General features: G+C 44.5%; 3 protein-coding genes across 4 annotated transcripts in view; 2 read left to right on the top strand and 1 right to left on the bottom strand.

Moving 5' to 3' along the window:
- Window positions 1-24,856, bottom strand: part of LOC109867232 (C-Jun-amino-terminal kinase-interacting protein 2-like) — a 136,373-nt gene that overhangs the window by 69,395 nt on the left and 42,122 nt on the right. The window lies entirely within an intron of this gene.
- On the top strand, window positions 1,187-7,108 carry LOC109867233 (gastricsin-like). Its single transcript, XM_020456262.2, has 9 exons — window positions 1,187-1,242; window positions 1,435-1,576; window positions 1,871-1,988; window positions 2,232-2,350; window positions 2,508-2,707; window positions 5,509-5,625; window positions 5,801-5,948; window positions 6,110-6,208; window positions 6,350-7,108. Exons 1-9 carry the CDS (start codon window positions 1,187-1,189, stop codon window positions 6,512-6,514), a joined length of 1,164 nt encoding a protein of 387 aa, XP_020311851.1. The 3' UTR covers window positions 6,515-7,108.
- LOC116356277 (gastricsin) lies at window positions 19,473-24,730 on the top strand. Its single transcript, XM_031801119.1, has 9 exons — window positions 19,473-19,642; window positions 19,836-19,977; window positions 20,272-20,389; window positions 20,623-20,741; window positions 20,902-21,101; window positions 23,119-23,235; window positions 23,383-23,530; window positions 23,692-23,790; window positions 23,981-24,730. The coding sequence occupies exons 1-9, from the start codon at window positions 19,587-19,589 to the stop codon at window positions 24,131-24,133; spliced, it is 1,152 nt and encodes a 383-aa protein (XP_031656979.1). The 5' UTR covers window positions 19,473-19,586; the 3' UTR covers window positions 24,134-24,730.

Genomic DNA, 24,856 nt, shown 5'->3' with positions numbered 1-24,856 from the left:
ATATGTATATATACACTGCTCAAAAAAATAAAGGGAACACTTAAACAACACAATGTAACTCCAAGTCAATCACACTTCTGTGAAATCAAACTGTCCACTTAGGAAGCAACACCGATTGACAATAAATTTCACATGCTGTTGTGCAAATGGAATAGACAACAGGTGGAAACTATAGGCAATTAGCAAGACACCTCCAATAAAGGAGTGGTTCTGCAGGTGGTGACCACAGACCACTTCTCAGTTCCTATGCTTCCTGGCTGATGTTTTGGTCACTTTTGAATGTTGGCGGTGCTTTCTCACTAGTGGTAGCATGAGACGGAGTCTACAACCCACACAAGTGGCTCAGGTAGTGCAGCTCATCCAGGATGGCACATCGATGCGAGCTGTGGCAAGAAGGTTTGCTGTGTCTGTCAGCGTAGTGTCCAGAGCATGGAGGCGCTACCAGGAGACAGGCCAGTACATCAGGAGACGTGGACGAGGCTGTAGGAGGGCAACAACCCAGCAGTAGGACCGCTACCTCCGCCTTTGTGCAAGGAGGAGCAGGAGGAGCACTGACAGAGAAATATATATATATATATATATGGCTGTATATTTTGGTACATTTGAATGTTGCAGTAACAGGACCTAGGCCTAGCGTATGAGGGAGCGAGAGAGACCATCCTTTTGATTGCAAGCCTTGACCCCAATGACTAAACTAACCTCTATTGAGAGAAAGAGAACTGCTCATTTCCAGGGACTCATGAGGCTCATTTGAATATCTTGAAGCAGAGCAAAAATTCTCTGTGAAAAAAAATAATTTTGACACCGCTGAACCCATAACGCAACCGTAAGCGAAAAGATATACCAATGCGTTTGGTTTGTTAAAATAGAGCCCTGTATCTTATCTAATCTGGTTATCTCCCTTAAGATTCAGTAAACTAATAGTAATGTTTGGTTTACGCTGCTATCGGTACAGGGGAGTAGAGGCTTGCCTGCACACTGAATAGAGAATGTGCAGTCAGGGGAAAAAGAAGCTGATAGTCACCTCCTTAAGTCTGATAAGGGATGTGAACACACACTCACGCGTACCCATATCACACCCGCTTGCATTCATGTGTGCACATATGTGTGTTTGGTACAGTATATAAGATCAGTCCTGACCCAAGCTAAGGTGTATCCACCACTGGTTGTGATTTCAGGAGTGACCATGAAGTGTCTGGTTATTGTGCTGGTATGTGCTGTGCTCGCTGAGGGAATCCACAGGTTAGTACTCACTTTATTTATTTTTCACAATTTCAGTGACATTTTCAGTTGCTCTTTTTCCTAAATTCTAAAACACAAATTTTATTTTCTCATCTCTCATAGTAATGATAACTCCTTGTCGCTCTCTCTACCTATTTGCATTTGCAGAGTTTGACTTCATATCTGAGTGTATCTGTGTTCTTGTTACCCTAGGATCCCTCTGGTGAAGCATAAGTCAATCCGTGAGAGAATGATGGAGAAAGGAGAACGCCTGCCCTACCAAGACCCCGCTCTCAAATACTTTCCTAGCGAGTTCGCTGGCTCCGCCACCATGTACATCAACAACTACGCCGACGTACGTACATGCTATAATACACAAGCTTATGGCCTCTCTAGAATGTTACTCAATGTCCTGTCTAAGTCCACAGTAGTCTATTTTCATATTCCAGAATGAAATTCTATGATGTAGGCGAACGTAGAAAATTTGAATTGTAGGTCTAACTAGATAACAACCATGTCAAGATAACGTCTAACTCCATGAAGTAGAGTCTAAACCACGCCAACCACTCTAGATCTGATGCGTTGTTGTATGAATGTATTAGCAGCCCCTCTCTTTTGTCAACTGTACTTTCCCTGTTGTGTTTTCCAGACCACCTACTATGGAGCCATCACCATCGGTACTCCCCCCCAGTCCTTCCAGGTGTTGTTTGACACTGGCTCTGCCAACCTGTGGGTTGACTCTGTACTCTGCAACACTCAGGCCTGCAGTGAGTACAGCTGGATAGCTTCATGACAATGAAAGCAACTGCTAGCTAATATTACAACATGTATAAACTAACTGGTACTTTCTCAACAATAAGTATTACTAACTATACTACTACTACTGTACTACTACTACTACTACTATCAGAGATATTTTAATCTATTGTCACTTCTACACACTTCCCAGATAAATACATTGTAGACAGTATATTTTCTCTTTAAGGTGTTTGTGTCCCTTCCTCCTGCAGACAGCCACACAAAGTTCAACCCCCAGCAGTCGTCCACCTACTCAGCTAATGGGGAAACTTTCTACCTGCCCTACGGAACTGGCAGTCTCAGTGGAGTCTTCGGATACGACACCGTCAACGTGAGTCCCACCATAACAACCTTACAAATAATTAACTACTTCTACCACAGTTATTCTTCACTACATGCAATAAAAAGCCACAACAGTACCTGTACTTCCATTCTAATAAAACCAAAGTGTTTCCATGATGCTGAGTGTGTGTTTGTCACCTCTTTAGGTCGGTGGTATTTTCATCAACCACCAGGAGATTGGTCTGAGTACTGACGAGCCAGGTCAGACCTTTGTTGTGGCCCAGTTTGATGGTATCCTTGGCCTGTCCTACCCTTCCATCTCAGCCGGACAAGAGACTCCCTTCATGGACAACATCATGTCACTGAACCTTCTACAGGCTAACATATTTGCATTCTACCTGACCAGGTCAGTACTCCTACCATCACTTATACCACAAATATACCACTAATTACCACAAATATACCACTACACCTACTTACCACACTTATACCACTACCCCTACTTACCACACTACTCCAAATTACCACACATATACCACTACCACGACTTACCACACATATACCACTACTTACCACACATATACCACTACCACGACTTACCACACATATACCACTACCCCTACTTACCACACATATACCACTACCCCTACTTACCACACATATACCACTACCCCTACTTACCACACATATACCACTACCCCTACTTACCACAAATATACAACTACCCCTACTTACCACAAATATACAACTACCCCTACTTACCACAAATATACAACTACTTCTACTTACCACACATATACCACTTCCACTACTACCACACACTACAGATGTCAGCTCTTAATTGGACTGCTTTCATCACAAGAGGAAAATAATCCTGCAGAAGGAGGATTTGAATATCTGAAGAATGATTTAGAACTGTTCCAGTGGGCAGCTGGAAGCGTGTTTGTACACAAAGCAGTACCGTACCTACATTCTACCTTATGTAGGCTAGTGAAGGCTACGGCGTGTCTCGTGTTCATTATTACGTGGATTAGAATAAACTGCCATATTCTTAGGGGGTAGATGTATTGTCGTTAGGGAAAACATGTTGTTTTACATTAACCGTTTTATTATATATGTTGAAGGAAAGCAATAGGCAGAATTAATCATTGTTTTCCTCAAATCCTGTGTGATCCAGAGGTTACAGCCACTGACCCCGGCACATATATGTCAGAGTCGACATGGGTTCAAATTCGGCCCACTGCCCTTTGACTCATGGATCAATGTCTATTTTTGACACATTCATTTTGCGTGGATACATGATTAAAACAGAAACAACTCCAGGGTTAACAGTTCAGGAATGAATTCAGTTCAGGAATGAATTCAGTTGTAAGTTTAGGGCTATGGTTTGGGGAAGGCTTAAAAACAAAATAAAACTAAATGAAGTGCCTATGTATCATCAGTATTCAGAATATTCTTAACGCTCGCTAGAGCATTGTGATCTGCCATAAACAGCTCACTCCGAACCTCATGAGTTTGCATCCAGTGCCGAGTGATCTAGTGACCAGCCTGAGACGACATTAGACCAACAAGTTAATTACATTTTTTTTAAATGTTTTCAAGAAGTAAAACAAATAGTCCGATTTTTTTTACACAAAGAAGAGTATCTCAGCTCAACTAAATTGTCTTTGGATAGGCTCAAATGTATAAACATATTGACAGCTTTAAGAAATTAAATATTTAAAAAGGCACACAGTACAGGCTTCCAATTCACACCAAGGACTAGAACTATATTCCCAAATAATACATAGCCGAACTATAAAACACGGACAAGCGTCCACCCTGGAGAAGGTTTATCGTTCTACAGTAGGCCTACATCTGTCAATCAGATGGCCCAACTCAGCTCATCAACTCAGCCAGGGAAATGTAATAATGGAGGCTAACTAACGGGTAGCCTTCGAAATGTAGCCTAGTGGAATAATCAAAAACAAGGGACCTATTGCAGCCATCAATGGCACTTATCATCAGCTGATGTCCCGTTAAATTATCGGTACGCTCTAAATTCACCCGCACAACTGATTAATGTTCACTTCATTGCAGCTCCCTAAAAGACAATATCAGTGTTACCTTAGTCCTGCTTGCAACCAAAGTGTTTCAAGATATGTTCACCCTCTGGTTGGTATTGTAATCAGAACAAGAGTACTTTTTTAACAGACTACAGTTGATTTATCCATTTGACAAGCATTCCATACAATAGAAATAAAGTATCCACTGTTGGGAATTGACACGACACTAATGTTGGTGTAGCCCTTAGTTACAATTTGATTGGTTTCCTATTCATGTTATCCAAAAGTGTCTGATATGGTCATTTATAATTAAGATCGGGGGTTAAATATCCTTAGACTGTCCATATTTAAAATGTGTAAATAAATCTAGTATATCGGGGGATTAAGTTATTTGTGCCAGAAAGTTGTGGGCCGGAATTGAACCAACGCCAACATGGTAGGCTTATATGTGTGAGCTGACGACAGCAACCGTAACCCACACCACCCTACCAGACCCCACGATTGAACTACATTTTGAACATAGGATACAATTGAAGCTTGTATGTCATAGCCTAGATGAGACCAACATCTATCTTGTGTTGTTATGCTATATAAAATGACAGTAGTTGATGTGTATGGCTGCATTTCAAATGCAGTAATATGACCTAGGCATGGCATTTCAGTGAAAAATTGAGACATTTATTTTGAAACCAAGTACTGATCCCAATGACTCAAATGCCCCAGCATGGAAATAAAGACAACTGCTCTTTTTACAGGGACCCACACGGCTCATTTGTATTTCCTGATGCAGCAGGAAAATGAGCAGTGACAAAAAAGTGATCAAGTTAAGATCTGACATCCCTACCACCACTTACTTACCACACGTATAATGTACTGCTACCGGACCTCAATATAAAATACACACAGATATCACAGAACCGTCTGCAGGGCAATGTGTTCGCTTTCTAGATGAACAGGTGATATATTTTAATAATGTACTTATTTATTTATGTAACTAATCAACGTTATATTCATTATTCCTGCTCCAGAAACTAAAATCACTGATATAAGACATAAGATTTTTGAGAAGAAAAGTGTCTTCTGTGAAGAGTGAACCATCTTCTTGCCAACTGCCTTCTATCTTTGTAAAATTGTTTGATGGCTTTAAAAAAATTCTGTGCAGGGACGGCCAGCAGGGCAGTGAGCTGTCGTTCGGAGAAGTGGACAACACCAAGTATCAGGGTCAGATCTACTGGACCCCCGTCACCGCCCAGACATACTGGCAGATCGGCATCCAAGGGTCAGGATCAACCACACCAACTAAACATACTTAACCATACACTGACATCAGAACCACTAAGAGCCTGCAAAAGCTGGGGTGAAAAACTCCTTTAGGAAGTTTTTTAAAAATGTCTAAGGCCGCTGTCAATGCTTGTCTGCCTGCCTGTCTAACACTAACCCTTGTACATCTCCAGGTTCCAGATCAACGGTCAGGAGACAGGGTGGTGTGGGCAGGGCTGCCAGGCCATCGTGGATACAGGCACCTCCATGCTGACTGCACCCAAACAGATCATGGGAACGCTGATGCAGTCCATTGGAGCCCAGCAGGACCAGTACGGACAGGTAGCAGGAATCCATTATAAACCATAACAGACCAGTACTAACTGACACCATAAAACAGTGTGATCCAGAAAGTAGAAGTTGGGAAAACCAGTGCAGACCAGAGTAAACCAGTACAGGGATGTTTTGTGTCACTCATGTCTGTGAATTGTTTGTTGATGCAGTACACAGTGAACTGTAACCAGATCAACAGCCTGCCTACTCTCACCTTCACCATCAATGGAGTCAACTTCCCCCTGCCGCCATCTGCATACATTCAGCAGGTAAGTTAGTGTGTCGTGTGTGACCCTCTATGACTGATGCTAGGATAATGAAGGCCATAAGCCTTGTGTCAGTAGTGCATGTGCATGCCTGTTTATCTGTGTGTGTGTATTGCACTCATGCGTGTTCTCCTCTCTATCCAGAACAACCAGGGTGGGTACCAGTTCTGCTTCGTGGGGATCATCCCCACCTACCTGCCGTCCCAGAACGGACAGCCCCTGTGGATTTTGGGAGATGTATTTCTCAGGGAGTACTACTCCGTCTACGACCGCACAAACAACCAAGTGGGCTTTGCCACCGCAGCATAAATCTGACCAACATGACCATGACCGCAAACCAACACAGACACCGACCGTTCTTAGAAGTCTACCACCCCAAAACTCACAATCTATTCCACCTCTGGCCATTCTAGAACATCAATCACCAATGGCAACTATTCTGAATCACTCATAACAACCACTCTGGTTATTTTAGAACACATATTACCCATGGCAACCACTCTGCTCATTATAATACACATATTACCCATGGCAACCACTGTGGGTCAGTTTGGCTTTGGTCCAGTGTGGTTAAAGCAAGCATCGACATCATTGGGTTAAAGCTGTGGTCTTTGTTAGATGACATCTGCTAATATATTCAGTTGAGCTGTAAGGTTGTTTCCTTTCTACTCTGGCATTGCAACGACAACCTCCTAGTTCCCAGACAACATCGGATGTGAACACAGGTTCAGCCATGTTGCTGATTTCATCATGATGCTGAGTGAAAAAGTAAATGACTTACAGAAACACAGTGAAATATGAAAATATGATTTTTGACACTTAAATGCATATCATCTCAAGACTGGATGTATTTGGTGTTTAGCTTACATTTTAGACTGAATAAACTATTGAAGTGCACAATAATCGTATTTGTTTTGAATCACTGTATTTGACACATCAAGCTCATGATGACTGTAAGACTGAAATCACACCTCACATTCACCACTGACTGTTGCCAGAAACTGCAACAAAAAACAACAAGAGCAGCTTTACCCAATTGGAGCCTGTAAAAATATCCAACCATCCACAGAGTCAAATACCCCATCTGTTAAATGGCATTAAGTCCTAAGTATCCTCAGGAGAGCAGAAGCACTGTGAAATGGACTTTAATGAAAGCTTCAGCATTTCACTTCTGCTTACGAGCTCTTATCTCTAACATGGTCAGCGGCCGGTGTGTGTGTGGATGCGTGTGCATACAAGTGTGTTTTTTTTGTCTCTACACACACCATCATCAACTGGCTTAAACTGTTTATGTCAGGAGCAGAGATAGCAGACACGTACACCCACATTTGTGACACACACACACCAGTTTGTGATTTCACCCCCAGTCCTCATGTACCTGACCCCTCCACCCTTCAAAGAGGAGCATCTCTGACTCATGTCCACACAGATTGCTCCGACCCTGGGGAAGCCTGCTCTGAGATATGGCCTGTCACTGTCTGTCTGGGTCTGTGCCTCATTCACCAGACAAGAACTCACACACCCTCCATCTATTGCTTTGCTCTCTAAGCAGACAGAGGAGTTCAGCACTATTCTCAATTATTCCAGGTCCCCAGTTTACAGACAACAGTGCTTAAATGTGTTCATCATCCTTTTTCTTAGTTTCTATAAAACATCTGTATATCTGTGGTCCATTAGTTCAAACAGAGGCTCAGCTCTCCACTCCATTAGTAAGAGACTGTGTGAGGATCAGAGGGAAATTGTAAGGTGTGCGTAACTGGTGGCAGGGTAGTCAAACGCAGGAGAGCAGAACTTGGTGAATAGCCAAAGCAGTTTAATATATACAACTGACGGCATACAAAACAACAAACACATGGGTACATGGGTACAAAACCCATGGGAATGCAAAAGGTGGCTGATGTTTTTCTAAGTTCATTTATTTGTATTACAAGTACTTATAAAATAATCATCAAATAAAATCAAATGTATTTATATAGCCCTTCGTACATCAGCCGATATCTCAAAGTGCTGTACAGAAACCCAGACTAAGACCCCAAACAGCAAGCAATGCAGGTGTAGAAGCACGGTGGCTAGGAAAAAAAAAAAATCACTAGAAAGGCCAAAACCTAGGAAGAAACCTAGAGAGGAACCAGGCTATGAGGGGTGGCCAGTCCTCTTCTGGCTGTGCCGGGTGGAGATTATAACAGAACATGGCCAAGATGGTGAAATGAAAAAATAATAAATTCCCGACAAGGACATGGGGAAACAGAGGGAAAATATACAACATGTAATTAGGGAATTGAAACGAGGTGTGTGAAAACAAGACAAACGGAACATGAAAAATGGATTGGCGATGGCTAGAAGACTGGTGACGTCGACCGCTGAACACCGCCTGTACAAGGAGAGGAACAGACTTCGGAAGAAGTCGTGACAGTAACCCCCCTCCCCCTTGACGCGCGGCTCCAGCAGCGCGCCGACACCGGCGACGACCCGGAGATGCAGGGCAATCCGGGAGGAGACGGTGGAAACCCCGCAGCATAGAAGGGTCCAACATGTCCTCCTCCGGAACACAGCATCTCTCCTCCGGATCGTACCCCTCCCAGTCTACGAGGTACTGAAGGCCCCTCGCCCGACGTCTCAAATCCAAGATGGATCGAACGGAGTACGCCGGGGCCCCCTCGATGTCCAGAGGGGGCGGAGGAACCTCCCGCAGCCACCACCGGCCTGAGGAGAGACACATGGAACGAGGGGTTAACGCGGTAATGGTGGGGAAACTGTAACCTATAACATACCTTGTTCACTCTCCTCAGGACTTTAAAATGGTCCCACAAACCACGGACCCAGCTTCCGGCAGGGCAGGCGGCGGGGCAGGTTTCCGGGTCGAGAGCCAAACCAGTCATCCACCACAGGAGCCTCAGTCTGACTCTGATGCCAAGGAGCCAGAACCGGCTGATAACCCAATACAATGGCCCAGAACTCGCTCCGCCACTCCTCCACTAACCTGGAAAGGAGAGAGGTTAGTGGAGGAGTGGCGGAGCGAGTTCTGGGCCATCTCTGCCCAGGGCACGAACGCTGCCCACTCCCCCAGCCGGTCCTGGCAATAAGACCTCAGAAACCTACCCACATCCTAGTTAACTCTCTCCACCTGCCCGTTACTCTCGGGGCGAAAACATGAGGCAAGGCTGACCGAGACCCCCAGATGTTCCATGAATGCCCTCCAGACCCTCGACGTGAACTGGGGACCCCGATCAGACACTATATCCTCAGGCATCCCATAGTGCTGGAAGACGTGAGTAAACAGGGCCTCCGCAGTCTGTAGGGCCGTTGGGAGACCGGGCAAAGGGACGAGACGACAGGACTTAGAAAAACGATCCACAACGACCAGGATCATGGTGTAACCCTGTGAAGGTTAAAGATCGGTTATAAAATCCACCGACAGGTGCGACCGAGGCTATTGCGGAACGGGTAAGGGTTGTAACTTACCTTTGGGCAGGTGCTTAGGAGCCTTACACTGGGTGCACACCGAGCAGGAGGAAACATAAACCCTCACATCCTTAGCCAAAGTGGGCCACTAGTACTTCCCACTAAGACAGCGCACCATCCGACCGATCCCAGGATGACCAGAGGGTGACGTGGGGGCCCAATAGATCAGCCGCTCGCGGACAGCAGACGGAACGTACAGATGCCCAGCTGGACACTGGGGGGGGGGAGTGGGCTCTGCACGTGACGCCCGCTCAATGGCCGCGTCCAGCTCCCACACTACCGGCGCCACCAAGCAAGAGGCTGGGAGTATGGGAGTGGGATCCTTTGGCCGCTCCTCTGTGTCATACTGCCGGGACAGTGAGTCTGCCTTAAACTTCTGGGAACCTGGTCTGTACGAAAGGGTGAAAACAAAAACGGGTGAAAAACATGGCCCACCTTGCCTGGCGAGGGTTCAGTCTCCTCGCTGCCCGGATGTACTCCAGATTGCGGTGGTCAGTCCAGATGAGAAAAGGGTGTTTTGCCCACTCAAGCCAATGTCTCCACGCCTTCAAGGCCTTGACGACAGCCAACAGCTCGCGCTCCCCCACGTCATAGTTTTGCTCAGCCGGGCTGAGCTTCTTTGAGAAGAAGGCACAGGGGCGGAGCTTCGGTGGCGTACCCGAACGCTGAGAGAGCACCGCTCCTATCCCAGCCTCGGACGCGCCCACCTCCACTATGAACGCCAAAGAGGGATCCGGATGGGCGCCGAGGTAAACAGAGCCCTTAGTTGCCCAAAAGCCCTGTCCACCTCAACTGACCACTGCAGACGTACAGGACATCCCTTCAGCAGTGAGGTAATGGGAGCAGCCACCTGACCAAAATCCTGGATAAATCTCTGGTATTAATTGGCAAACCCTAAAAATCGCTGCACCTCCTTTACCTTGGTGGGAGTCAGCCAATAGCGCACGGCTGAAATGCTGTCACTCTCCATCTCCACCCCTGATGTGGAAATGCGATACCCTAAGAAGGATACGGCTTGATGAAAGAACAGGCATTTCTCAGCCTGGACATACAGGTCATGCTCAAACAGTCGTCCAAGTACCCTGCGCACCAAAGACACATGCTCGGTGCGTTTAGCGGAGTATATCGATATATACCAATACACCCTGCCCGTGCAGGTCCCTGAAAATCTCATCTACAAAGGATTGGAAGACTGATGGAGCATTCATCAACCCATATGGCATGACGAGGTACTCATAATGCCTTGAGGTGGTACTAAATGCAGTCTTCCACTTGTCTCCCTCCCGGATACGCACCTGGTGGTATTCGCTCCTGAGATCCAGTTTTGTGAAGAAGCGCGCCCCGTGCATTGACTAAATCGCAGTGGCGATAAGAGGTAACTGTACCTTACCGAAACTTGAGGAGGCGGGTGAAGTGGAGGACCGAATGTACCCCCAACGCAGGTATTCAGAGACATATGTCTCCATAGACACTGTCTCCGCTTGTGACAGTGGATACACGTGACTCCTGTGAAGTACAGCGTCTACCAGGAGATTTTTCGCACAATCCCCCCGATGGGGTGGTAATTGAGTCTCCTTATTACAGAAGGCGAGAGCCAAATCGGCATATTCGGGGGGGTTGCGCACAGTGGAGACCTGGTCTGGTCTTTCCACCGTAGTAGCACCAACGGAAACCCCTACACACCTCCCCGAGCACTCTCGCGACCACCCCATGAGAGCGCTCTGTTTCCATGAAATGGTGGGGTCATGATGAGCCAACCAGTGAAGGCCCAGTACCATGGGAAACACAGGAGAAAGAGACTGATTTGTTCCTCATGACTACCCTGCGTGACCATGGCCAGGGAGATAGTGGCTTCCCTGATTAGCCCGGACCCCCATGGTCGACTATCCAGAGCGTGTACTGGGAAAGGTCTAACCACAGGAATAATGGGCGAGTGCTCTGTCAATAAAATTCCCAGCTGCGCCTGAATTGACGAGCGCCTTATGCTGGGAATCCGGGGGAAAATCAGAAAAACAAATAGGTACAAACAGTTGGACAACAGAGGACTCTGGATGAGGGTGGTGCACACTCTCCTGGGGTGACGCCAGAGTGCCCTGCCTGCTGCCTCGACTCCCGGAGAGACCAACCCGGCACCGACCGGCAGTGTCCCCTCTGCGGCCACAGATGGTGCACGAACTGGAAACCCCTCCGGTCTCCCTACGCACAGCCCCTCCCAGCTCCATAGGTTCAGGAGAGGGGGTGCGAGGGGATGGTACCACCAGACCCTGATCTGAACGTCCACGGGTAGCCAGCAGGTTGTCCAGCCGGATGGACAGGTCCACCAGCTGATCCAACGTGAGGGTGGTGTCTCTTCAGGCCAACTCCCGATGTACGTCCTCACGCAGACTGCAACAGTAGTGGTCGATCAGGGCCCTGTCATTCCATCCCGCGCCAGCAGCCAGAGTCCTAAACTCCAGGGCAAAATCCTGGGCGCTCCTCGTCTCCTGCCTCAGCTGGAAGAGGCGCTCACCCACCGCTCTATCCTTGTTCGGGTGGTCAAAGACCGCCCGGAAATGGCGGGTGAACTCTGAAGTCCAACAACGCCGCATCTCCTTCTCCCCACACTGTGTTGACCCAATCCAGAGCTCTCCCTGAGAGGCACGAGATGAGGGTGGACACCTTCTCCCTTCCCGAGGGAGTGCGGGTAAAAGGTGCCCAGGTATAGGTCCAGCTGTAACAGGAAACCCTGGCACCGTGCCGCCGTCCCATCATACTCCCCGGGAAGGGCGAGACACATCCCACTGGGACCGGTTGCAGGAGGAGAGAGTAGTGGAGGTTCGGGTTGCGCTGTTGAAGTCGCTGGAGGACCTCCCTGTCTCTCCCAACAGTCCAGGGTCTGGATAACTTGATCCATGATGGCGCCGAGATGGTGGATTACTTTCGCTTGCTCCTGGATGCGCTCCTCGGCCCCTATACCAGGGGCACCTGTTCCTGCTGACTCCATAGGTGGTCGTGTATTCTGTAAGGGGTGCGTAACTGATGGCAGGGAAGTCAAACGCAGGAGAGCAGAACTTGGTGTATAGCCGGTGCAGTTTAATATATTAAACTAACGGCATACCAAACAACAAACACATGGGTAAAAAACCCGTAGCGCACCAGTAACACATAGCACGAGTACTTACAAAATAAACCATTCCCAACAAGGACATGGGGGAAACATAGGGAACATATACAACATGTAATTAGGGAATTGAAACCAGGTGTGTGTGAAAACAAGCCAAAACAAATGGAGCATGAAAAATGGATCGGCGATGGCTAGAAGACCGGTGATGTCGACCGCCGAACACCGCCGAACAAGGAGAGGAACCGACTGACAGAAATGCTGCATTGCAGGTTTTCTAGTGAGGACAGGACAGTCCAGACAGGGCCTCGTACAGATGTATATAGAGCCACTGTGAAGCAGGGTAAGTCAGAAAATACATCGGGGGTAGAAATGTGAAGCTAGATAACTGTCTAAATCAGGGCAGAACTGTAAACCTTATCAAAGCTCAATCAGTAACAAAACAAGTGCTAAATCAACAATCATGAATAGTTCACCCACCCACCCACCCACCCACACACACCTCCTGACCAGCAGGACAGAATTTGGTATGTCATCAAATATGAAGTGCTGTGTGAAAATAAACTATTCAGGCCTTGGTGAGCGCTCTTTACAGGACTGTTGTTTCTGTATCAGTGTGTGTATAAAAGATCTCCAATTATGTTAACATTAAAAAAGACAACTTGGTAAATATCTGGAGAAGTATTTCCCTGCACATTGTTATTCATGACCTTGGACAGGTGTTCATATCTCAGTGTATTGTGCTTTATATCTGTATTGCTGATTAACACTGTTGGAAACGGCTAAACTTTGAACATTGAGATATTAACTAAATGATAAGGAGTGGAAGAGAATGGGTTAAGAAGTTAAGGGTCCTCTGTAGAAAGCCAGGCTTTGGAATGTGTTTGATGGAGGAGTGGAGAGCGACGTGTTGATATAGGGAAGACAGGTGGATATCTGTGGATTAGGTGAAGGAGGGGTTGAGGTCAGGAGGTGAGGACAAATTCCCTTAAGGGAGTAATAAGCGTTTGGTATCCTGTTACCCTCTTTCTGTTGAACAATAAGATGTAAGGATTGGAGAGAAGGCGTGTCTTACGTAGGATGTATATAACTGTGATGGAGAGAAATGTTTTGCTGTCTGAATACATTTGTGTCGACCCTTTGGGAATAATTAAACTTGGTTAAAGCTTCTCTAGTATCCGTGAGTTATTTAGATCTGTACCATAAGAACCTAACAACACTAAGTGCTTACTATTCAGTAGCTAGGGGATTTCCAATTGCACAGCCAAAACAATGGAATTCTCCACATTTTGAAACAAATACACAGTTGTGGAAAAAGTACTGAATTGTTATACTTGAGTAAAAGTAAAGATACCTTCATAGAAAATGGCACAAGTTAAAGTGAAAGTCAACCAGTAAAATATTACTTTAGTAAAATCAAAAGTATTTGGTTTAAAATATACTAAAGTATCAAAAGTAAATGTAATTTCAAAAATGTACTTAAGGATCAAAAGCAAAATATTTAAAAAATCTTTATATTAAGAAAATTAGATGCCACTATTTAAATTATGGATAACCAGCGGCGCACTCCAACACTCAGGCATCATTTACAAACAAAGCATTTAGTAAGTCTGTCAGATCAGAGGCAGTAGGGATGACCACAGATGTTCTCTTGATAATGTGTAAATTGGACCATTTTCATGTTCTGCTAAATGTACTTCTGGGTGTCAGGGAGTAGAAAGTACATGTTCTTAAGGAATGTAGTGAAGTAAAAGTTGTCAACAATATAGTCATGTACAGATACTGTACCTCAAAAAACTACACAAGTAGTAATTTTAAGTATTTTTACTGCAAATAATGTACATTTACTTTTCATTAAAAGAAACTATTTATCTTACACTCTCTCTACACCTCTCTACCTCTCATCTTTCACACACCAAAATGTTGCTACATCTTTTCAAATGTTTATTTAGTTGATGGCTCCAGAATTGTAGTACAATTGTGGTGTGACGTCTGCCTGAAAGTTACCTATAAAGTGTAATTAAAACATAACAGTATACAATATTTCATGCATGTTGACTAAACATCAGATCATATTTCTACATACCATTAGTAATAACACTGTGGAGTCTGGTGTTAAGGCAGCGCTTGTGTCAAACACAAGTTCTTGGGCAATTTCGACTTGTAAAAGTCAGCGCTCTGCTATTTTCCAACCCTGTCTTTTATCAGCTCGCTTGTGCTGAGGTGGGAGGGATTGAAATATTGTAGGTGTGTCTTTAAAAACCAATTTCAAGCAGTGGTGATATTTAACACTCACTGGTCGCTGGTCTTTGCGGTAACACAAATGGTTATGGCATCGATTTTGCCAGTGGAGGTGCACAGTAGTCTTGTAGACCATGATCTGGCAGAGTTACTCCGCCTCAAAAATTCAATTTGGCGAAATGCTTGGCACACACATACTCAGGCTGACTGGCTCTTGTTCAGGCAAATGTGAAATAAGAGCACTCAGGCTATCCGGAAGGCCAAAGGTAGTTACTTTAAGGAGCAGTTCTCGCTCTCTGTTGATCTAATCTCAAGAATGAAACCTCCTCACAGCTGCCCATGTCCCTTTATGTTGATGATGTGTTTGTTACTTGACAAGGAGCACATGGCTGAGCTCTTTAAATCACCACTTCATTAAGTCAGCATTCCTATTTGACTCAGCCATGCCTCATTGTCTGTCCAACATTTCCTCATCTCCCACCCCTTCTAATGTGGCTAGCCCCTATGCTCCTCCCTCTTTTTTTCCCTGCCCCGCTACAAAGTTTCTCCCTGCAGGCAGTCAGTGAGTCCGAGGTGCCAACGGAGCTCCTTAAACTTGACCCCCAAAAACCATCTGGGTCAGATGGTTTAGATACATTCTTCTTTAAGGTTGCAGCCCCTATCATCTCCAAGCTTATCTCTGACCTTTTTAACCTGTCTCTCCTCTCTGGGGAGGTTCCAATTGCTTGGAAGGCAGCCACGGTGAGTCCTTTATTTAAAGGGGAGATGAAGCTGATCCTAACTGTTATAGGACCATTTCTATTTTGCCATGTTTATCTAAAGTGTTGGAAAAACAGACTGGCTTTCTTGATGTCAATAGTATTTTCTCTGGTATTAAGTCTGGTTTCTGCTCAAAAAAAGCACACACATCCCTGGGTCTCTCCTCTTTTCAGTTTGCTGTATTGTGGGGATTGTGGGTGTGGATTGAGTTACTTGTGCCAGTAGGGTGTGTGCTGAAATCCAACCCACACCAACACGGTAGACATATACAGTACCAGTCAAAGGTTTGGACACACCTACTAATTTATAAAAAAATATCTAATTTTTTTTCTATTTTCTACAACAAGAATAATAGTGAAGACATCAAAATGATGAAATAACACATATGGAATCATGTAGTAACCAAAAAAAGTGTTAAACAAAAATATATTTTATATTTTACATTCTTCAAAGTGCCACCCTTCACCTGGAATGCTTTTCCAACAGTCTTGAAGGAGTTCCCACATGATGAACTTGTTGGCTGCTTTTCCTTCACTCTGCAGTCTAACTCATCCCAAACCATCTCAATTGGGTTGAGGTCGGGTGATGAGGGTGGCGGAGGAGGGGGGCAGAAGGGGAGAGAGAAGAGGATCAGGGTGGTGGAGGAGGGTGCAGAAGGGGAGAGAGAAGAGGATGAGGGTGGCGGAGGAGGGGGGCAGAAGGGGAGAGAGAAGAGGATGAGGGTGGTGGAGGAGGGGGGCAGAAGGGGAGAGAGAAGAGGATGAGGGTGGCGGAGGAGGGGGGGGGCAGAAGGTGTGAAGGCCAGGTCATTTGATGCAGCACTCCATCACTCTCCTTGGTCAAATAGCCCTTACACAGCCTGGAGGTGTGTTTTGGGTCATTGTTCTGTTGAAAAACAAATGATAGTCCCACTAAGCACACCAGATGGGATGGAGTATTGCCGCAGAATGCTGTGGTAGCCATGCTGGTGAAGTGTGCCTTGAATTATAACTAAATCACTGACAGTGTCACCAGCAAAGCACCCCCACACCATCACACCCCCTCCTCCATACTTCACGGTGGGAAGCACACATACAGAGATCATCCATTCACTTTCCAAAAATCGCAAATTTGGACTCATCACACCAAAGGACAAATTTCCACCGGTCTAATGTCCATTGCTTGTGTTTCTTGGCCCAAGCAAGTCTCTTCCTCTCATTTGTGTCCTTTAGTAGTGGTTTCTTTGCAGCAATTTGACCATAAAGTCCTGATTCATGCAGTATTCTCTGAACAGTTGATGTCAAGATGTGTCTGTTACTTTAAGTCTGTGCAGCATTTATTTGGGCTGAAATCTGAGCTGCAGTTGACTCTAATGAACTTAACATCTGCAGCAGAGGTAACTCTGGCTCTTCCTTTCCTGTGGCGGTCCTCATGAGAAGCAGTTTCATCATAGCCCTTGATGGTTTTTGCGACAACACCTGAAGAAACATTCAAAGTTCTTAACATTTTGGGATTTGACCTACATATCTTAAAGTAATGATGGACTATAATTTCTCTTTGCTTATTTGAGCTGTTTGAAGCTGCTCCAAAACATCACATCACAGGGGGAAAATATGTATTTGGAGTGGACTTCAAGTCCACTCAGGAGGCCTGCACATCATCCACCGCTTCGGAGTATAATGTTCAGTCTCTGGATAATAAAGTAGACGAGCTCAGGGAGAGGATCTTCCAGAGAGGCATCAAGGATTGTAACATACTCTGTTTCACGGAAACATCACTCTCTCAGTATATCATCTCCCCGTCCTTACAGCCAGCTGGGTTCTCAGTATTTTGCTCAGACAGGAATAAATAACTATCAGGGAAGAAGAAAAGCAGGGGTGTACGTTTCATGATCAACTACTCATGATGTGATTGTGATAACATACAGAAACTCAAGTCCTTTTGTTCACCCGACGTAGAAGACCTCACAATCAAATGCCAATTGTATTATGGGGTGTACACATACATCACTGACATTCTGATATGGTCCACCCACACAGACAGTGTGGTGAAGAAGGCGCAACAGCGACTCTTCAACCTCTGGAGGCTGATAAATTTGTCTTGGCCCCTAAAACCCTCACTAACTTTTACAGATGCACAATTGAGAGCATCTTGTCAGGCTGTATCACCGCCTGCTATGGCAAATGAACCACCGCAGGGGCTCTCAAGAGGGTGGTGCGGTCTGCCCAAAGCATCACCAGGGGTAAACAACCTGCCCTCCAGGACCTACAGCAGCCGATGTCACAGCAAGGCCAAAAAGATAATCAAAGACAACAACCACCCAAGCCAAGGCCTGTTCACCCCTCTATCATCCAGAAGGTGTGGTCAGTACAGGTGAATCAAAGCTGGGACCAAGAGACTGAAAAACAGCTTCTATCTCAAGGCCATCCGACTGTTAAATAGCCATCACTAGCCGGCTTCGACGCGGTTACGTAACCCTGCACCTTAGAGGGGCGGCAGGTAGCCTCGTGGTTAGAGTGTTCGGCAAGTAACCGAAAGGTTGCCAGATCGAATTGCCGAGCTGACAAGGTAAACATCTGTTGTTTTGCCCCTGAACAAGGCAGTTAACCCACTGTTCCCAGGTCATCATTGTAAATATGAATTTGTTCTGAACGGACTTGCCTAGTTAAAAATAAAATAAAAAAAGAGATTGCTGCCCTATATACTTGGAATTACAGGCCACTTTAATAATTGAACACTAGTCGTTTAAATAACTTAAATACTGCTTTACTCATCTCATACTGTATTCAATTCTATTGTATTTTATAGTTAAGACTTTTTTCTGTGTTATTGACTGTATGTTTGTTTATTCCATGTGTAACTCTGTGTTGTTGACTGTATGTTTGTTTATTCCATGTGTAACTCTGTGTTGTTGACTGTATGTTTGTTTATTCCATGTGTAACTCTGTGTTGTTGACTGTATGTTTGTTTATTCCATGTGTAACTCTGTGTTGTTGACTGTATGTTTGTTTATTCCATGTGTAACTCTGTGTTGTTGTTTGTGTCGCACTGCTTTGCGTTATCTTGACCAGGTTGCAGTTCTAAATGAGAACTTGTTCTCAACTGGCCTACCTGGTTAAATAAAGGTGGGGGAAAAAATCTATAATAATTTTAGACAATGCTACTCCGACATTGATCAATCTAATATTTATATATTTCTTAATGACATTTTTTAAATACTTTTAGATTAGTTTGTAATGTTGTGATCTGTTAGATACTTCTGCACTGTTGGAGCTAGGAACACGTGTTTCACTACACCCACAATAACATCTGCTAAATATGTATACATGACCAATAAAATTGGATATCATTTTCATTTCAAGTCACTGAGCTCTTCAGTAAAGGCCAATCTACTACCAATGTTTGTGTCTGGAGATTTCTCATAATTGTGGTTGAAAATAACAAAAACACTTCTGACTGCACTGAACCTATAGTGCTACCGTAAGCGAAAAGATTTACCATTGCCTTTGGTTTGTTAAAATAGAGCCCTGTATCTTATCTAATCTGGTTATCTCCCTTAAGATTCAGTAAACTAATAGTAATGTTTGGTTTACGCTGCTATCGGTACAGGGGAGTAGAGGCTTGCCTGCACACTGAATAGAGAATGTGCAGTCAGGGGAAAAAGAAGCTGATAGTCACCTCCTTAAGTCTGATAAGGGATGTGAACACACACTCACGCGTACCCATATCACACCCGCTTGCATTCATGTGTGCACATATGTGTGTTTGGTACAGTATATAAGATCAGTCCTGACCCAAGCTAAGGTGTATCCACCACTGGTTGTGATTTCAGGAGTGACCATGAAGTGTCTGGTTATTGTGCTGGTATGTGCTGTGCTCGCTGAGGGAATCCACAGGTTAGTACTCACTTTATTTATTTTTCACAATTTCAGTGACATTTTCAGTTGCTCTTTTTCCTAAATTCTAAAACACAAATTTTATTTTCTCATCTCTCATAGTCAATGATAACTCCTTGTCGCTCTCTCTACCTATTTGCATTTGCAGAGTTCGACTTCATATCTGAGTGTATCTGTGTTCTTGTTACCCTAGGATCCCTCTGGTGAAGCATAAGTCAATCCGTGAGAGAATGATGGAGAAAGGAGAACGCCTGCCCTACCAAGACCCCGCTCTCAAATACTTTCCTAGCGAGTTCGCTGGCTCCGCCACCATGTACATCAACAACTACGCCGACGTACGTACATGCTATAATACACAAGCTTATGGCCTCTCTAGAATGTTACTCAATGTCCTGTCTATGTCCACAGTAGTCTATTTTCATATTCCAGAATGAAATTCTATGATGTAGGCGAACGTAGAAAATTTGAATTGTAGGTCTAACTAGATAACAACCATGTCAAGATAACGTCTAACTCCATGAAGTAGAGTCTAAACCACGCCAACCACTCTAGATCTGATGCGTTGTTGTATGAATGTATTAGCAGCCCCTCTCTTTTGTCAACTGTACTTTCCCTGTTGTGTTTTCCAGACCACCTACTATGGAGCCATCACCATCGGTACTCCCCCCCAGTCCTTCCAGGTGTTGTTTGACACTGGCTCTGCCAACCTGTGGGTTGACTCTGTACTCTGCAACACTCAGGCCTGCAGTGAGTACAGCTGGATAGTTGTAATATTGTCATGAAGCTATCTACTATGTGTATCAATGAACTACTACTTCCTCAACAGTAAATGTTACTAACTGTCCTACTACTACTACAACAGTACTTCTACTACTATCAGATATATTTAAGTCCAATATCACTTCTACACACTTCCCAGATAAATACATTGTAGACAGTATATTTCCTCTTTAAGGTGTTTGTGTCCCTTCCTCCTGCAGACACCCACACAAAGTTCAACCCCCAGCAGTCGTCCACCTACTCAGCTAATGGGCAAACTTTCTACCTGCCCTACGGAGCTGGCAGTCTCAGTGGAGTCTTCGGATACGACACCGTCAACGTGAGTCCCACCATAACAACCTTACAAATAATTAACTACTTCTACCACAGTTATTCTTCACTACATGCAATAAAAAGCCACAACAGTACCTGTACTTCCATTCTAATAAAACCAAAGTGTTTCCATGATGCTGAGTGTGTGTTGTTTGTCACCTCTTTAGGTCGGTGGTATTGTCATCAACAACCAGGAGATTGGTCTGAGTACTAACGAGCCAGGTCAGAATTTTGTTGTGGCCCAGTTTGATGGTATCCTTGGCCTGTCCTACCCTTCCATCTCAGCCGGACAAGAGACTCCCGTCATGGACAACATGATGTCTCAGAACCTTCTGCAGGCTAACATATTTGCATTCTACCTGACCAGGTCAGTACTCCTACCATCACTTATACCACATATCTACCACACATATACCACTACAGATGTCAGCTCTTAATTGGACTGCTTTCATCACAAGAGGAAAATAATCCTGCAGAAGGAGGATTTGAATATCTGAAGAATGATTTAGAACTGTTCCAGTGGGCAGCTGGAAGCGTGTTTGTACACAAAGCAGTACCGTACCTACATTCTACCTTATGTAGGCTAGTGAAGGCTACGGCGTGTCTCGTGTTCATTATTACGTGGATTAGAATAAACGGCCATATTCTTAGGGGGTAGATGTATTGTCGTTAGGGAAAACATGTTGTTTTACATTAACCGTTTTATTATATATGTTGAAGGAAAGCAATAGGCAGAATTAATCATTGTTTTCCTCAAATCCTGTGTGATCCAGAGGTTACAGCCACTGACCCCGGCACATATATGTCAGAGTCGACATGGGTTCAAATTCGGCCCACTGCCCTTTGACTCATGGATCAATGTCTATTTTTGACACATTCATTTTGCGTGGATACATGATTAAAACAGAAACAACTCCAGGGTTAACAGTTCAGGAATGAATTCAGTTGTAAGTTTAGGGAAGGCTTAAAAACAAAATAAAACTAAATGAAGTGCCTATGTATCATCAGTATTCAGAATATTCTTAACGCTCGCTAGAGCATTGTGATCTGCCATAAACAGCTCACTCCGAACCTCATGAGTTTGCATCCAGTGCCGAGTGATCTAGTGACCAGCCTGAGACGACATTAGACCAACAAGTTAATTACATTTTTTTAAAATGTTTTCAAGAAGTAAAACAAATAGTCCGATTTTTTTTACACAAAGAAGAGTATCTCAGCTCAACTAAATTGTCTTTGGATAGGCTCAAATGTATAAACATATTGACAGCTTTAAGAAATTAAATATTTAAAAAGGCACACAGTACAGGCTTCCAATTCACACCAAGGACTAGAACTATATTCCCAAATAATACATAGCCGAACTATAAAACACGGACAAGCGTCCACCCTGGAGAAGGTTTATCGTTCTACAGTAGGCCTACATCTGTCAATCAGATGGCCCAACTCAGCTCATCAACTCAGCCAGGGAACAAACAGTAGCTGTTGTCACACTTCATTGCCGCTCCCTAAAGGACGATATCAGTGTTACCTTAGTCCTGCTTGCAACCAAAGTGTTTCAAGATATGTTCACCCTCTGGTTGGTATTGTAATCAGAACAAGAGTACTTTTTGAACAGACTACGGGTGATTTATCCATTTGACAATTATTTCATACAAAATAAATAAATTATCTACTGTGGGAATTTACCTGACACTAATGCTGGTGTAGCCCTTAGTTACAATTTGATTGGTTCCCTATTTATGTTATCCAAAAGTGTCTGATATGGTCATTTATAATTAAGATCGGGGGTTAAATATCCTTTGACTGTCCATTTTTAAAATGTGTAAATAAATCTAGTAAATTGTACATTTGAATGTTGCAGTAATTTGACCCAGACCTAAACGTTTCAGCGAGCGAGAGGATTTTGATATTTAAATAGCAAGCCCTGATAGACTGCCCCAGCATGGACACAAAGACAACTGCTCTTTTTACAGGGACCCACAAGGCTCATTTATATTTCCTGATGCAGCAGGAAAATTAATAGTGACAAAAAAGTGATCAAGTTGAGATCCGACATCTGTACCCATACCACTACTTACTTACTTACCACACATATAATGTACTACTACTACCAGATTTAATTATAAAATACACACAGATATCACAGAACGTTCTGCAAGCCAATTTGTTCGCTTTCTAGTTGACCAGGAAATATACTTTAAAAATGTACTTACTTAATTATGTACATAATCAATGTTATATTCATTATTCCTGCTCCAGAAACTATATCACTGATATAAGGCACAAGATTTGAGGAGAAAGGTGTCTTCTGTGAGTGAACCATCTTCTTGCCAACCGCCTATTTGTAAAACTGTTAGATGACTTAAAACTATTTTTCTGTGCAGCGACGGCCAGCAGGGCAGTGAGCTGTCGTTCGGAGGAGTGGACAACACCAAGTATCAGGGTCAGATCTACTGGACTCCCGTCACCTCCCAGACATACTGGCAGATCGGCATCCAAGGGTCAGGATCAACCACACCAACCAAACATACTTAACCATACACTGACATCAGAACCACCAAGAGACTGGAAAAGCTGGGATGAAAAATGTCTAAGGCCGCTGTCAATGTCTGTCTGTCTGTCTAACACTAACCCTTGTACATCTCCAGGTTCCAGATCAACGGTCAGGAGACAGGGTGGTGTGGGCAGGGCTGCCAGGCCATCGTGGATACAGGCACCTCCATGCTGACTGCACCGACACAGATCATGGGAACGCTGATGCAGTCCATTGGAGCCCAGCAGGACCAGTACGGACAGGTAGCAGGAAGCCATTATAAACCATAACAGACCAGTACTAACTGACACCATAAAACAGTGTGATCCAGAAAGTAGAAGTTGGGAAAACCAGTGCAGACCAGAGTAAACCAGTACAGGGATGTTTTGTGTCACTCATGTCTGTGAATTGTTTGTTGATGTAGTACACAGTGAACTGTAACCAGATCAACAGCCTGCCTACTCTCACCTTCACCATCAATGGAGTCAACTTCCCCCTGCCGCCATCTGCATACATTCAGCAGGTAAGTTAGTGTGTCGTGTGTGTCTGTCCGTCCGTGTGTTACCATCTATGACTGATGTTCGGATAATGTTAGGTTAAGCCTTGTGCATGACTAAGCCATGTGTCAGTAGTGCATGTGTGTTTATCTGCCTGTGTGTGTGTGTGTGTGTGTGTGTATTGCACTCAACATGCGTGTTCTCCTCTCTATCCAGAACAACCAGGTCTGCTCCGTGGGGATCACCCCCACCTACCTGCCGTCCCAGAACGGACAGCCCCTGTGGATTTTGGGAGATGTATTCCTCATGCAGTACTACTCCGTCTACGACCGCACAGGCAACCAAGTGGGCTTTGCCACCGCAGCCTAAACCTGACCAACATGACCATGACCGCAAACCAACACAGACACCGACCGTTCTTAAAAGTCTACCACCCCAAACCTCACACAGAATCTATTCCACCTCTGGCCATTCTAGAACATCAATCACCAATGGCAACTATTCTGAATCACTCATAACAACCACTCTGGTTATTTTAGAACACATATTACCCATGGCAACCACTCTGCTCATTATAATACACATATTACCCATGGCAACCACTGTGGGTCAGTTTGGCTTTGGTCCAGTGTGGTTAAAGCAAGCATCGACATCATTGGGTTAAAGCTGTGGTCTTTGTTAGATGACATCTGCTAATATATTCAGTTGAGCTGTAAGGTTGTTTCCTTTCTACTCTGGCATTGCAACGACAACCTCCTAGTTCCCAGACAACATCGGATGTGAACACAGGTTCAGCCATGTTGCTGATTTCATCATGATGCTGAGTGAAAAAGTAAATGACTTACAGAAACACAGTGAAATATGAAAATATGATTTTTGACACTTAAATGCATATCATCTCAAGACTGGATGTATTTGGTGTTTAGCTTCCATTTAGACTGAATAAACTATTGAAGTGCACAATAATCGTATTTGTTTTGAATCACTGTATTTGACACATCAAGCTCATGATGACTGTAAGACTGAAATCACACCTCACATTCACCACTGACTGTTGCCAGAAACTGCAACAAAAAGCAACAAGAGCAGCTT

The sequence above is a fragment of the Oncorhynchus kisutch genome, linkage group LG22, assembly GCF_002021735.2.
Source record: "Oncorhynchus kisutch isolate 150728-3 linkage group LG22, Okis_V2, whole genome shotgun sequence".
NCBI classification, from domain to species: domain Eukaryota; kingdom Metazoa; phylum Chordata; class Actinopteri; order Salmoniformes; family Salmonidae; genus Oncorhynchus; species Oncorhynchus kisutch.
The sequence above is the reverse complement of the archived record's forward strand: the minus strand, read 5'-3'. Positions and strand labels throughout refer to the sequence as shown.

Excerpts from the sequence above, each read along its gene's own strand:
- LOC109867233 (XM_020456262.2), top strand. The coding sequence starts at position 1,187 with ATGAAGTGTCTGGTTATTGTGCTGGTATGTGCTGTGCTCGCTGAGGGA. Across the intron at positions 1,577-1,870 it reads ACATCAACAACTACGCCGAC|ACCACCTACTATGGAGCCAT; the intron begins GTACGTACATGC and ends TGTGTTTTCCAG. Across the intron at positions 5,626-5,800 it reads TGGCAGATCGGCATCCAAGG|GTTCCAGATCAACGGTCAGG; the intron begins GTCAGGATCAAC and ends GTACATCTCCAG.
- LOC116356277 (XM_031801119.1), top strand. The coding sequence starts at position 19,587 with ATGAAGTGTCTGGTTATTGTGCTGGTATGTGCTGTGCTCGCTGAGGGA. Across the intron at positions 20,390-20,622 it reads CTGCAACACTCAGGCCTGCA|ACACCCACACAAAGTTCAAC; the intron begins GTGAGTACAGCT and ends TTCCTCCTGCAG. Across the intron at positions 20,742-20,901 it reads TCGGATACGACACCGTCAAC|GTCGGTGGTATTGTCATCAA; the intron begins GTGAGTCCCACC and ends TCACCTCTTTAG.